Below are 14,912 nucleotides of genomic sequence, written 5' to 3'. Positions count from 1 at the left end.
GTGTGTGATTTCAACTTTCAATTGCCGTGAAATATCACCAGCTATGCTTTACCTGCAATTACGTCAAGAATTAGCGGAGCAGATAAACTGTATCCATTGAAAGCCACTCTTGTTAGAGTGACTCTCCTTCCCTCCCCTTGTGTCAATCACTCACGCCCCTCTTCAACCGTAATTGTCCAACAAGCGACTTTTAGTCAATTTTCTCGCTAAAATGTTTTGTCGATTCGTCTGATATGTATTACTGCTGACCTTCGAGAGGGCCTAATTTCCTTATTATTATTTTTTTCCCAATAGCAATTGACTTTCACCTTGCCTCGGGTTTATCCGCTTTTGAAAATTAAAATGATTTTTGTTTTTTTAAATAGGCATTTCAGGAACAGCAGATAAATGCATCTTTTGTCAGTTTTACAAAAGAGAAGAGATAGGGTTCCATTATTGAATTGGGTCTATCATAAGAGAGAAAAAAAAGTTCACATGAATGCAAGAACTTAATGTTAAATATTTAAATTATGACCATCACTCTCATACAATAGGTGTAGTGTTACTGGAATTAGGTTCATATGTATTAAATTTAATCGTCACAGCTAATTTGCATATAAAAGTGAAAGGTGTGGCGACTGCACGGTTTGGAGGTCCCAACCAAACGCCGTTTAAAAAAAAAAAAAAAAAAAAAGGGAGGAAAAAAGATATCGCCCAATCTTTTTCTATCATTTTGAAAGTAAAAGAACTGAGCAAAGGAAGGTCATTTTTCTTTAAGAGCTCAATGTATGAAGATTATCAACTTTTGAAGATGCAAATCGAAAGAATTATAAGTGGGTATTTAAGCAATAGGAAATGAAATTCTAGATCGGGGCAAACAGCCAGTGGTTATCAGAACAGTTGGATCCATACGGTGAAACTTTACTGCTTCGTGACTCGACTGTGGTCATTTTCACGGATAGGGGAGTTTGGTGTGAATTTTATCACTAAAATCCGCAGGTCAGTGCTACATAGATAATCTCCTGAAAAACTTTTATGAATGAAAGATCAGAAATGATGCATGGTAGCTATTAAAAGCCCATCCATGATCAATTTGTACGACAGGGCTATTTGCAAGGATCATCTGCTGGTTTTTAACATTAATCAAAAAATGCATATTTGTGTATTAATCTTATTGATAAAATCAAAAATGTTGTGATTATGATAAAAATGATTATTTTGTCTCTCTCTCTTTCTCTCTGTCTGTCAGATGAAAAATGTTCATTGAACTTTTGATCTAAAACGACTGAGCATTAATGATCAATTTATCAGATGCAAGGGGGGCTTTTGAGATTAAAAGAAATTATGTTCTTGCTTTTATTTCATTGGCTGTCGAAGACATGCACATGCAAATGATTGCCTCAGAGTGCTTTTAGGGGGGTATTAAAAGAAGGTTTCAGTACAGATCAGAACTTTGTATTTTAATAGGAGCTGAGTAGATGAATTTCTGGTAAATGTTTTCATAGTGAAAAATATCATTTGCAGATTTGCAGGTGTGAGTTAGTTGACTGAATTTTCACTTTTCAAGTATTATCGAATTAATTAAACCATCCATTGCTCCACAGAGTGGCTTTTCAGCACCGCATTCTGACGAGTGTGTTGACAGCTTTCGAAAATTTCCTTTGAAGCACAAGGACTTATTCACTTTCCTTGTCCCGTCGATGGCTGAATTTCAAACTCGGGGGGAGTACTTTGGCTTTCGTCAAGTAGGGGGCTTTTAAACAGAAGTGTTTTTTTCTTCCTGTACTCAGTTCCTTCTTTTAAAACCAAGCCCAGATTTCTTCTCATCTTGTGGTAATTGCATGGACCATACACAGGGACTTTGTTTTGTCTGAATCTCTCTCTTTCTCTCTTAAATTCTCCCTCTCTTTCTGTACATGTCTTTATTTTCACTAATTTTTTTTTCACCTGCAAAATTGTGAAGTGAGTCTTGGGTCTATTATTTTAGAGAAATGTGTATCGCCCCCTCCCGTGGAGATTTTCTAGTGGCTTCGTTGTTATTATAGATCTCTATCATACTCAGGACCCACGTGTTCCTCAAGGGTTGCACATGCATGTTGAATTATCTCCCCCTTCTCACCAATGAATTGCATGCAAAAAATAATTTATTATTAAAAGATTCCTATGAAAAAGTTAAAAGTTCTGTTAATATTATGATATCATAATTATTAATAGACTCTATGCATTGGCTTTGAACACCTCTCTTCCCTTTTGAATATTTTGAAGAAAAAAAATATTTTATTTGCTGAATTAGTCAATCATTCAAAAGGTGCTTTGACTCCTTCAACTGTATTGATAAAGACATATACATACCCTTTGAAAACCTCAAAAGTCAAAACCACCCACCTCTTTCTAAACTAGCTTGATTCTGGTCATCTCTTGATGGGAACAAATTTGGTGATGATGATCAATGAACAAATCTCTTAGAACATCAATCGTCTGAAGAGGGAGATTCTCATTGGATAAACACTTGTCGATTTGACAGCTGTACACACTTTTGCACGTTCAACCCGATGGGCCCCGTAGCTCTCTCAGTATTTTCGTTTTTCGTAGCCTCTATCAAGAGATTTTCCTTTTTTACACACCCCCTGGGTGGCGGTATCAGTAAAACGAAGCTGCTGAACTTACGAGGGTCATTGGAGGCATCAAAATATTAGATGTAATTTTTTTACTGACGACTCGTGTGAGCGCCGCCGCATATATATGTATATAAAAAATCCCTGTCTCTGCTATCTCTTGGCGAGTGGTAGGGGGTCCAATCTATAATTTATATCTCTACCAAGCCTGATTTAAAACCAGAGGATCTTTAGCCTTTTTCTTCATTAATACAAAATCTGTGATAGAAGGAAAAAGTTCCTGTCATTTAAAGAAAAATAATATAAAAAAGATTCCATAATTCGGCGTATTATATAGTTGGAGCTTGGCCGCGCAGAAGTCTTGTGTGTGCTTTTGAGAATATAATTGTTTGAGAGGTAATGTTTCCTGTTTAATTATTCAATCCTTGACTCGAGAACTGGTCATTCTTGTTCATTTGTTTGTTTGTTTGTTTGAAGGCTAAGAAAGCTAATAACATTGAGACTGTTATCACAGTTTCAAGTATAGGAACATTTCCTTGTTGGTTTGGTTTTCTAATTTTTTTTATTTTGTCTTATTTTAATTTGATGTCTGATGACTTATTTATCCCTTTCTTCTCTTTCTCTCTCTCTCCAGGGACTCGGAGTTTGGAGTCTTGACCATATTCCTCGGGGAACCAGATTTGGACCACTTGTTGGAGAAGTCTTTTCCCGTGAACCATATAGCAGGAAGGAAACCGACAGAATTTCTCTTTGGAAGGTAAAAATGTTTTTTTATTAAAATTTTATTTGTTGTAATTTCTCAACTTTTAGGGGTTTTTTTCTCTCTCTTTTTTCTATCTCTCTGTCTCATTGAAAATTATTGACCACTTCTCCTAGATTTTGATGAAATTTAGTTCTTTAGATTTTTGGGTCTCTCTCTCTCTCTCTCTCTCTCTCTCTCTGGTTTATTTGACTCCCGATTTTTACACCATTTACAGTCATGCAGGCCTTTAAATTGAGTGACAAATTGATTTTCAGTCTTTGACAGATAATATTCTTCCCCCAATGCTGATAAAGATTTAATGTGTTTTCATTGATATTTTTTTTTACAATTCCATCTTTTTAATTGAATTTAAAAATGTTATTTTAATAATGAAGTGAAATTAAAAGGAAATAATAAAAGAATTATGTATTATAATGGCTTACAAAGAATTCAATTATGGTTTTTTCCTTTAAAAGATGAGAGACCAAAAAAGAAAGAAAGAGAGATAGAGTGAATAATTTTTATTCAAGCTTTATTATGCATTAGAATATTAACATATCCTATTAAATTGAAATAAGGAAAATTTTTTTTAGGAAACTTTGCATAAACAAGGTAATTAAAGATGGTCAAAATTGAAATGATATTAAACCACTCTGACTTCTTCTCTGTGGAAGTGAGAGTAGAAAAAAATTAAGTGCATTTAATTTTTAATTGATTTTTTTTTTAAAAACCACGAGCATTTCCCTTACTGAAAGTCAGCCCCTATGAAGAAATCTCTGATAAACATCTGTACAGCAATAATATCTTCTATTTAGGTTACTTTATATCTTTAATTTTGCCTGTGGGTAATTTAGATACTCAGTATCTGTTTGCAGATGTATTTTACTTTCATTTGATCCCAAGCATTATAAGCCTCTCCGATAACCCATCTAAAACTAAAAGCAGTATCAGTTCGAGTATTGTGTACGCGAGTACCTTATAGCCCCCTTATATATATGCTCTCGATCACATACTCCGAGTAATGGCCAGGGAAGGTTTGACCGAGAAAGAAAGAATTTGAAAGAGAAATTTAAAAAAAACATTTTTTTTTTTTTTATTTGGATAAATATTTTTCTCCGTCTAACCTTGCAGCATTGTACAAGTTCTGGCTGCCTGTTCTCACGTATTAGTTTCATCTATAAATCGTTATGACTTTCTTTTCAAATTTTTCTCTTTCAAACAGTGCCCAGATACATAAATGAGATAACTACAGGATTTACTTTCAGATAGGGAATTCTGCGTTGATAAAAAGTTCAGTGGTCGTCGAGTTGAGTTTCGTATTTTTGGGGGAGAAATTTCATTTTGTTTCTTATGTACATACAGACACCCCAGTATGAATGCATTTTAAGTATTAAGGAGCATGCAAAAAAACTAAGAAATATGAGAAAAGTTTTTCATTTCTATGATGTCATTTCACAAGTATGAACAATATTGTATCTGATGGCAATCTCTTTTATGACTGAAAGTAAAACCCAGTGAAAATATCTTAGGTATGTCCATATGTTTTTCTTTAGGTTTTTAGGGACGACTTTTCAATTACATTTTATACGACTATTGAGAAATAGATATTTTTATCAAAGCATGTGTTTCAGTTAAACCTTATCTTGTAGATTGAAAACTAAGATTTTTTTTTTACTTCAGAAAGTGAAAAGATAAATTTCAATTGACAGATGTTATCTGATGGTTGATCCAAGGCATTTCAGAATTTCAGTGTAAAATGTGTTGACACTTTAAAATCATTGCAGAAGGAAATTGCCCGTTTAAATAGATTCATTGCCAAGCACTTGTATGATAAAGGCCCTAACGGCTCATGATTTTGAATATTATCAAATGTATATAAAATATGTCATAATTTTTACCCTAATAATCTTTGAAATTTCGAAGAAAAGAGAAAAAAATTAAGAAGAAAGATCTGGGAACTCTCTCCATTCATTTTCCATAGTGCACTTTTGACATTTGTAAAAGTGATTACATCCAAAAAAAAACCAAAAAAAACCTTTATATATTTTTTGCCATGTTACCGAAATGTTATCATAACTGTCTATACTCAATATGGCTGGTTTTTGCTCAGAGAGAGAGAAAGGCGAGATAAGTTGATCTTATCTATGGATAAAAACCTGCTAACACTTTGTAAGAGCAATATAATTTTTTTGAATCCTTGTCTCTCCTCATTGGACAAACTTGAAACATCCCCCACGGACAAGAATCAAGTTCTGTACTCGAATAAAAAATAAGATTATCTGTCGGCGCATATATATATATATTTGAAGAAACAAAAAAAAATAAGTTGAAAGAAGAATTGCTTATCACTACATTTTCGGTAATGTTATATATATCTGAGATTCTGTCAAAGTGACACACGTTTTATAGTACGATGAACATTACCATTGCATTAAGATGGAGGCGATATCGGGATAATAACTCACTCGGAGCGCCTCGCTTCCTGGACCCCCTAACGCAACACGGAATGACACGCCGACTATTTCAGTAGCATGAGTTATATTTAATTCTGATCGTAAACCAATTTTTTTTTTTTTTTTTGGTTCTTAGTTTCCTCTCTTCATTGATAAAATTTTTTTTGAAACAGGTTTTTTCCCCCTTAAATATGACTTTTAACCAAAAGGTCGTTCAAGATCTCTTGTCATTTGAATCATACAGATACTTTCCTCGTATGTTTTACTGAACAACTTGTTGGAGAGTGAACACCTGGAAGTTAATACTTAAAATCTTATGGTTCTGTGTTTGATTTTCATTTTGTTGGCTTCAGTCAAAACTAGTTACGGTCTTATTTCTGTCTCGATGAGATCTTACATACGCATAAATTTTGATTTTGTCTTAATTATGTTAATGAAATTAAATCATGAATATAAAAAATACATTATTTTTAATTGATGTAAAAATCTATGAAAATTCTACAAATTTTAAAATGGTGGTTTTTTTTTTTTGCCTTTTCAGGTTTTCAAAAACAACAATGTCTACCAGTTCCTTGACAACAGCGACGTGACACGCAGCAACTGGATGCACTACACAAATTTCGCCTACACGGCAGCCCAGCAGAACTTAATCGCGTGTCAGATAGACTTCAATATTTATTTCTACACGACGAAGCCCATCCCCCCCAACACGGAGCTCATGGTGTGGTACTGTAGGGAGTATGCTGACCGCCTCAACTGCCCCCTGACAGGGGAGGAAATGCTGCAAAACTGGAGTAAGTTACAGTTATTTCCCCTTTTTATAAAAAAAATTTGATTTTGTGACGTTTAAGGGCTTTTTAATTGGTTAGTAAAAGACTTAATCTTTCATAAAATGGGTGAAAAAAAAAATGTGTTTTTGGTTATACCTTTCATTTTTTTTCCTAGATGAATAGCAATTTTTTGGACCACATTCCAATATCTGTTTATATTGAAGTATTTTTTGTTTGTTTTTTTTACTTTTATAATTAAGCTTTCATTTACTGACAATAAAATGAAGGTGCAATATTGAGGAAACATGTTAAACTTAATTGATAGTTTTGTTGAAAAAGGATATTTCGGCTGATTAAATGATTTTCTCTTATTTTAAGATATAACAGATTGAAGAGAACAAAAGAATTCTTGGTCAAATATCTTTTTGTGTCGGAAATTCAATGATCTTTTATATATATTGGAAGTTCTCTTGAAAAGCTTTTTCTAGGAAAATAGAAAACAGAAAATAATTACTTTGTTGAAAGCTAAAAAAAATCATGGATTTTCATTAAGTCTTGTTTAGAAATAATAAATCGTTAACCTTTGTTTGTTGTAAATAAAGCTGGCTTTTATTGTCTGCTAATAAGTTTAATTTTCCGCAGTCACTTTGAAAATGGAACCAGTCTGAATGAGAAATAAGACATTTCTTCTTGGGTATTTTTCTGATATTAGACATGTCTTTGTGAATCTTGGAGCCTGCAAGGCATAATCAAAAGTTGACTTTTCCCGAGTTTATTGTTATTGAGAAACCCCAAGGAAAATGCCTGACAATATTCACAGACACTTTGAAATCGTAGATAGCTAGTGCAGGGACGTTGGAAACATCTTGATTTTCAAAGATGGCCCCATGTGATTAAAGTGGGAAAAAACAATAGGTTCGCCTCCAAGGAGGTATTTTCTCATGAAGTTCTTTGCACGCAAATATGAGAATTTGAAATGCGATCAGGAATGTTGGAGCAGCGACGAAGCGAAAGATCAGTGAAGCTCAATAGGGATAATCTCAATGATCGCCTTAATTCATAGTCAACTAGCAAATCATGATCTTTTTATTTTAAATTGTTGAATCTTGATTGCTATACACAGGACCAAATTTGAAAAATTGCCAGTGAAAAGAAAGATATCTTTTAAAGGATAAAACAAAAAAAAACCCAATTCATTGTCATTTTAAACCAAACCCTCTAGGCATTTGTTCGTATTAATGTAACAAATTTGAGGTTGATACATTGAATTGCATTTGGGAGAGAAAAATATGGCAAGAAAGAAATTGATGTAACATCTGGTTTGTTTGCATTGATTAATAGATAATGATGCTTTCACTGTCCTCGTAAATGCCCGGAAACCTAAGTCTAGCTCAATCTTAATTTTTTTGGTGTCTTGTGATAAATGAAAAGCATAGTCGTAATCTACCATATCGTTTTCACTTAATAATGAAATTTTTCAAAAAATATTTATATCAGCAGATCTAGACTTGGTCACCTTTTTTAACGATTATAGTGCGTTATAATTAGATCTAAAGGCGGCCTTTATTTTGTACATGAAACAGATAAAGAAAAATTTTATTTTCCCTAACAGAAAATGAAATCTGATAGTATAGGTACATTGTAGATATCTGCTTGAATATGAAGATTGTGTCTTGAATATACTTTTAAATATAATCATTACGGTATTGTGACATTCCCATTTGACACTTTCAAAATAAAATTGACAGCAAATGCTATGGTCTTTTTATGCAAGATAGACCAATTATGTAAAATTGTACCATAATTTAGCATGTAAAAATGATTTCTGAATAGAAAATTTTGCTATATTTTAAAAGTTAAGCATATCGTTTACACTGGTGTCGGGGATTTTAAATCATTTTTACACTTCCTAGGACTGTTATATTTTGATGATGTGTTAATGAATGGTAAATTTGATATCTAATTTCATGCAAGGGATTTCGATGTATTTGTCCATGTAGATTTAAATTTAAAACTATTGAAAGCAGTGCATAATTATAAATATCTTATATACAAGATATAAATATTATTTTCTTTACATATAATTTTAAAGCAAAACACTTTTTACCCATGTCAATATTTTATATTTTACTAGCCTAAGTATCTTACATAACCTATTTATTTTCTTTTTAGATTATTTAGATGAATTTATTTATAATTATTTGATAGAATCAGAATTTCAAAGAAAAGATTTTTTCTTTCTTATTAATAACTGTATTACTTTAAAATAATTAATTAATATCATCATAATTACAAATCATGATGAATTCCATTATTAAATTCATATCTTATGATATTACCCATTTGAAATATATTCTATTGATTTTTCAACAGCAGTTTTTTTTTTATATATTTCATCTAACAATGTATCTATAACTAGTACACTGTTCAAATTATTTTTTCAACTTTTACTGCAGTTTGTCGGTGCATATCGTTTAACTGACGTTTCCTATCATCACCGCTCGCCCATTACCTCTTTAGATTTCCTAATTATCGAAGCCCAAATAATAAGAAAAAAAAATTCGTTTTTTTTTTATTTTTAACAATTGGCAGTTCCCTAAATCAGTGTCTAATTATAGGATAACTAGGCCTGTATCAGAGTGCAGAAAAATTATCACGTTGTTTGAACTCAGCGTTTTCCTTTCGAGACTTTGTAATGAGAGCAAATTACTTTCTCCACACTCAAGTGTTGAATCAATCGATTCGGTCAACTACTGGGGAATGTCAAGAGTCGGCAATTAATCGTCGCAGGGTAATCATTCGATTAAATAAACAACTTTTACATCAGATCACAACTGTTTTGCTAATTGAAGGGCTGTTAACACTTGATTTGATTTTTCTTCGCAACAATTGATCAAGTGGCTTTATATAGGATCTTGTGGGATTTCTGTGTAGTTTAAAAGTGGTTGATTTCTCTGTAGTTTTCTTTCTGTTTGTTTCTTTTATTTCTCTCTCTCTTTCTCATTCATTCTCTCTTATTCTCTCTCTCATTCTCTCTCTCTTTTTTGATTCTGAAGTCATTTCGCCATCTCGGTCAGTGAGAGAAAAAAAAATTTACATCAGTAATTCCAAATACATGTAGTTGTTTATTTGCATGGTTTTGTGGCATTTCATATTCTAGCTGGAGCCTTTTACAAATGAAAAGCGAAGCCTTGATGTTTAAACAGTATATCATTTCAATGGCTAGATTCCCCACTTGGGATCAATGAAAGTGATTTTAGTAAATATCTGCTAAAGCTTACAGCCATCTCGGATTTCCTTCAAAAGAATTACCACTAATGACTTTCACCATTTTGTAAATTTTACACCATTAAATTATTAATCTATTGCCTCAATTTTGCTTTCAAGGTTTTCAATTAAAAACACATTTTTTTTGCCTGTTGGGAGTCAGGTTTGACAGTTGAATGAAATGAAAATCAACAAATGAAAATGTCAAAAATGTCATATAATAAGAATGTTTTTATAATACATATTGATGTTTGCCTTTGTGCTGCTAAATCAAGTTTCTCGTTTCCGAACATGTAATGAAAGCTGCGATTTAGAAAAACTGATCATTATAAAAGTTAGAGACTTTTATAATGGAGGTCAAAGAACTTTCATAAATAAAAACTTGTGAAAACATTCGACACGTCTGGCAATTTTTTTCATGAATTGATGAAATCTGGTTGATAGAATTGACATAATGTTAGTATGGTCAATAAATAAACCTATACTTTGTTAATACTTTTGTAAAGATTTTTTTTATTAAAGGATACTTTTTTTTTTACTTTTAACAGGGCGGCAGTATATCGAGCGACAGATCACCATGCCCAAACCTTTACTTCCTCTTCCTATCTGTCACAACGCATTCAAACCGGACCTGAGCGATTCCAAATTCTGTCCAGAAAAACTGACGAAGGAGTCCAAAAACGAAAGTAGTGACAGCAGTCGAGACGATGGCTTCGCCATTGATTACAGTTTACATAAGAGAGATGGTTCGCCCACTAGCGAAGATCTTGAGAGGAGTCGAGAGGAACGCAAAAAGTCAGAAAATATGGAAATTATCCCCTCCCCCACTAAGTCTCCGCCCATCAGTTACTTGAGGGATAGGCTGTCGCCAATGTCTATCTTTCAGGCTAGCTCCACACCATCTGCTTTCCACCCAAAACCGGTCATGGCACACAGCACTCCAAAGAAATCATCGTCCGGTGCGGTGTTTGATAGTCTGCTGATGAAGAAGATGAAGGAAAATGGTGAAGATGTGCCAGACAAAATGCTGAAGGGAGATATGTCTCCACTTGACTTTAAATCACCCAATGAAATCAAATCACAAATCTCACCTGCTCATGAGCCGAAAATCAAAACCGAAGAATCTAGTCCCAAAGATCTGAAGGATCGTGCACCTCATCCAGACCAATTCAACCCCTTCAATCCATTCTTTTTCAAGTTCATGCAGCCAAACCCGATGATGGATAAAAACAACATGCCTATGCCTCCATACATGGGCCGTCCAGAAGAAAACAAATTTATGTCCAAGATGCCTCCCCATTCTGGGCCACCATTGTATTTCCCCACCCCATCCATGCCCTATCTTCCAGCCATGTATCCATTTGGCCCATACCCAGGAATGCCCTGGCAAATGTTTCCGCCTCCTTTCCAGCAGATGGGCAACCAGCAAGCACCGATGCCATTTCCACCTCGACCCATGATGCCTCAGCCAGAGCAGGTCCTCAATCTCACAAAACCAAGAATGGAGGGGGTTCACGGACGGGGACACAGAAGTCTGCCCTATCCTCTGAGAAAGAAGGATGGAAAGATGCACTATGAGTGTAATGTTTGTTATAAATCATTCGGACAATTGTCAAATTTAAAGGTGCACCTTCGCACTCACACTGGGGAAAGGCCATTTGTCTGCCAGACTTGTGGCAAAGGTTTCACCCAGCTCGCTCATCTACAGAAGCACCATCTTGTCCATACAGGCGAAAAACCTCACGAGTGTACAGTCTGCGGAAAGAGATTCAGCTCAACCTCCAACCTCAAAACTCACATGCGCCTACACTCGGGGGAGAAGCCCTTTCATTGTAAACTCTGTCCAGCCAAATTCACTCAATTCGTCCATCTTAAACTTCATAAAAGACTGCACACCAATGAACGTCCATACGAGTGCCCTCAGTGTAACCGCAAGTACATCAGTGCGAGTGGACTCAAAACTCACTGGAAGACTGGCAACTGCATCCCGCCCGGTTTGAACATTGACTACAACACGCTGTTAGAAAATACTCATCACGAGGTCATCAGCCAAGACCGGCAAGACGGATACAACGAAAACATGGAAGGCGAGAAATTCGAAAAATACGACCAAGAGCTGGACGAGGACCTCTCCAATCAAAGTCATTTAGACTCTTTTAACAATAACGCAGACAGTCCTAGTGCTAACGGAAGCTTGAATCATTTACGTTTGAACAGTTGTAGTAGCAGCGTGATTGGAAGTGACGAAGAAGGGGAGAAGAACCCTCCCTCACCGGCTTTCTCTGACCCCGAAAACAGCAGCACCAGTGTGTTTGAGAAACCAGTGGAGTATACCATGTCACCCTCACCCCCAAAACTGTCATCCCCACCCCTTATCTCAAACCCTGAGCCCGTCTCAGTTTAATCAAATTAAACTATAGTGACAGATTAGAAATTTCCTAGAACTGTTTTTTATGGTTGGAAAATACTGTATTAAATTATACATGTAAAAGATGCATAATAACAAAGTAGAGCATGATAATTTAATATATACACATTCAGACCTTATGTAGAAGAGTTGCATCCCTTAATAAATTGTGTATTTGATTTGACAAGAACTAAGAGTGATGATGATAATGATATATATATCCATGACAGGTGAAATATAACTTTTTTTGTTTGCTGAATATTTATATTTTATGTTATTTAAACAGAGTTGAATTGTTTTTGTATAATTTATTTTTCTTTCTTTCTTTTGAGTTGTGATTTTTAAGGTACATTTTTTTTTAGGTTATACCAGTCTTCTTTGTAATTTAAGTGTACAGCTCAGCAGCCTCTGAAAACAATTTGTATTTATTTTTTTTCATGGATTTTTGATTTCATAACTTCCTGCTACATGTATTAAATGCTAAAGCACTATATTCTTTAACCCTGTTTTAAAACTTAAAAAAAAAAATTATGAAACCTGACCATGTTGAAAATTTTGAATTGAATGACTTTATTGGCAGCAAGGAAATATTTATTTTCTGATATCAGTGAAACTAACAAATTTTTGCTGTGTGTTTTCCCACTAATTCTTTTTTTAGGAAATGTGAATTTGTACCTGTTGTTCTTATAATGGCTCTTGCATTTTGTGAATGTCATCATGTTATGATGACGTTTTGTTTTTGTATGATTTTTTTCCTGGCATTTCATTTGCATTTATGTCTATTGACAATCATTTTTAAGAGTATTGCTAATGAATATACTTATTCAGTTCAATGACTGTATTGAAATGGTTAATAAAACGTGCTCCCAAAAGCATAAGAACTGTGAACAAAGAAATTTTGTTAATTTAAGAGGGATTTTCAATGGAAACAACATTACTTCTAATGAAATGTTATCGTCTGATGAAATCCTTTTTATTCTGCTTTCAATGAGATACAAATTGTTTATCTATTTTGGTCCGTTATGGGGGATCATAATGTTAATCCTTTGTTTTCAATGTTTACAATAGGGAAAAGTCTTCATGTATGCTATAAAATTGACTACAATAGGCCGGATTAGAAATGGCATTTGGGCTTCAGAGAAAATTCAGCGTCACTGATGCTCTAGGAGATAAGATAATGTATTGGTAAATAAAAGGTTTTTTCTTAAATTTTCTAAATCAATTGTCATGATTATCTCCCTTGGCACGAGTGCAGTCCCTTGGCACATCGGCCATATCGTCCATATCACAGAGAAACGAGATTGGGAGTTATTAATGACACCGGAATGGTCCGGAGCTCTCTGTCAAATTAACAGAGCCGTTCTACGTAACTGTATAGTAAACGTGTTTGTTTAATAAATTCCAGGAGACAATTTGGGAGTCTCCGGGCGCTCTGGAATCGTCTTACTTAGACTTTTCAAGCGTGTCCGCTCTAATCTACACAATCGTCGGAGTAATTTTCAAAATCGCTAGACAACCGTCATTTCCCTTTGACTCTTTCTCTCTGGTGAATTATAAGATTTCTATGCAAATTCTCCTCTGTGGCCATGCCAGGGAATTAACAGGTTGACACCATATTGAAATTAGTGAAAATCTTTATCTGGAGAGTTCGAAGCATTGTTCTTAAATGTTGGCCCCCATTAGCGAAACAAATGATGCAGAGAACGCATCATCTAACAGGTCTCTTTAACTAATGATTTAGTAAAATCAACCGGCAAATAAAAAAAAAAGCACATTGAATTAAGCTCTTGCATCATTTGCATGTAGTCGTATGCGGCGATTAGATCTCGAACGCAAATTGGCAGTTGAAATTGACAGGCATAGATAGCGAACGGTTATCGTGGCTCAATGGAGAGAATTGATTGTGAAAGTTTTCTGTCAACACTAGAAGCGGAAATGTTTCGCTTTCTGTCGAAATTTGTGTCAATATTTATCAATTAAGGGATGCTTTACGACCGGTCGGTTTAAAGCGGTGAAATAGAAAACTCTAATAGTTAGATCTAAATGATAGGTGGTACGTTTCAGAGGTAAAACAAAAAAAAACCAAAAATCAAGAGAAAAGAGAAATTGTTCTTAAATAGAATGTGCGCAAGTTGATAGAGATCATTGGGTTTTTGAAAATAGCACACCTTTATGGGTTTTTTCTTCAACAAATTAAAATAGATTGTCTGCTTTAACAGTCACAATTCTCCGACTGGTACCGACATCGCGATTGATATTAGAAAACATGTTATATTGACAAAAAATATTTTTCTGCCATCTCTTTTTTTTCCTGAAAAAATTATTTACTAAAAACCCCCACTGTTGAACAAACAATATTCTAAATGTAAAATTAAATGAACTGGTTATAATGTTTGTACTTCGTTTTCCTTTTTGAAGACTGTGTAATTTTTTAAACTTAACTTGTTTATGTTTGAATATTATTTAAAAAATAAAAATATATATACACAAACAATTCATTTGGGATTTTTTTCTCGTTTTTTTTAATTTACGATTTCTATTTTTGAGACCCCCCCCCCAAAAAAAAAACCAACCTAAAAACAAAAACAAAAACCCAACAACAATCAAAAAGGTATATGAAAAACATAAAAGGCACTGAAAACATTTAAGTCAAAAAATTCAAAATATGTTTTTATAACA

General features: G+C 34.0%; 1 protein-coding gene across 5 annotated transcripts in view; it reads left to right on the top strand.

The window, feature by feature from the left end:
• The window catches only part of LOC105338218 (PR domain zinc finger protein 1), a 39,213-nt gene extending 24,599 nt beyond the window's left edge, over nt 1–14,614 (top strand). For 3 of the 5 annotated variants that reach the window (XM_066070845.1, XM_011443221.4, XM_066070846.1), the window contains exons 3-5: nt 3,229–3,351; nt 6,331–6,583; nt 10,375–14,614. In XM_066070845.1, coding sequence (XP_065926917.1) covers nt 3,229–3,351; nt 6,331–6,583; nt 10,375–12,230 — 2,232 coding nt within the window. In that variant the 3' untranslated portion in view covers nt 12,231–14,614. Of the gene's footprint in view, nt 1–693; nt 979–2,851; nt 2,991–3,228; nt 3,352–6,330; nt 6,584–10,374 lie in introns of those variants that run through there. The other 2 variants (XM_066070847.1, XM_066070848.1) reach the window with 2 other exon arrangements.
• The last annotated feature ends 298 nt before the right edge of the window (nt 14,615–14,912 follow it).

The sequence above is a fragment of the Magallana gigas genome, chromosome 9, assembly GCF_963853765.1.
Source record: "Magallana gigas chromosome 9, xbMagGiga1.1, whole genome shotgun sequence".
NCBI lineage: Eukaryota > Metazoa > Mollusca > Bivalvia > Ostreida > Ostreidae > Magallana > Magallana gigas.
The sequence above is the reverse complement of the archived record's forward strand: the minus strand, read 5'-3'. Positions and strand labels throughout refer to the sequence as shown.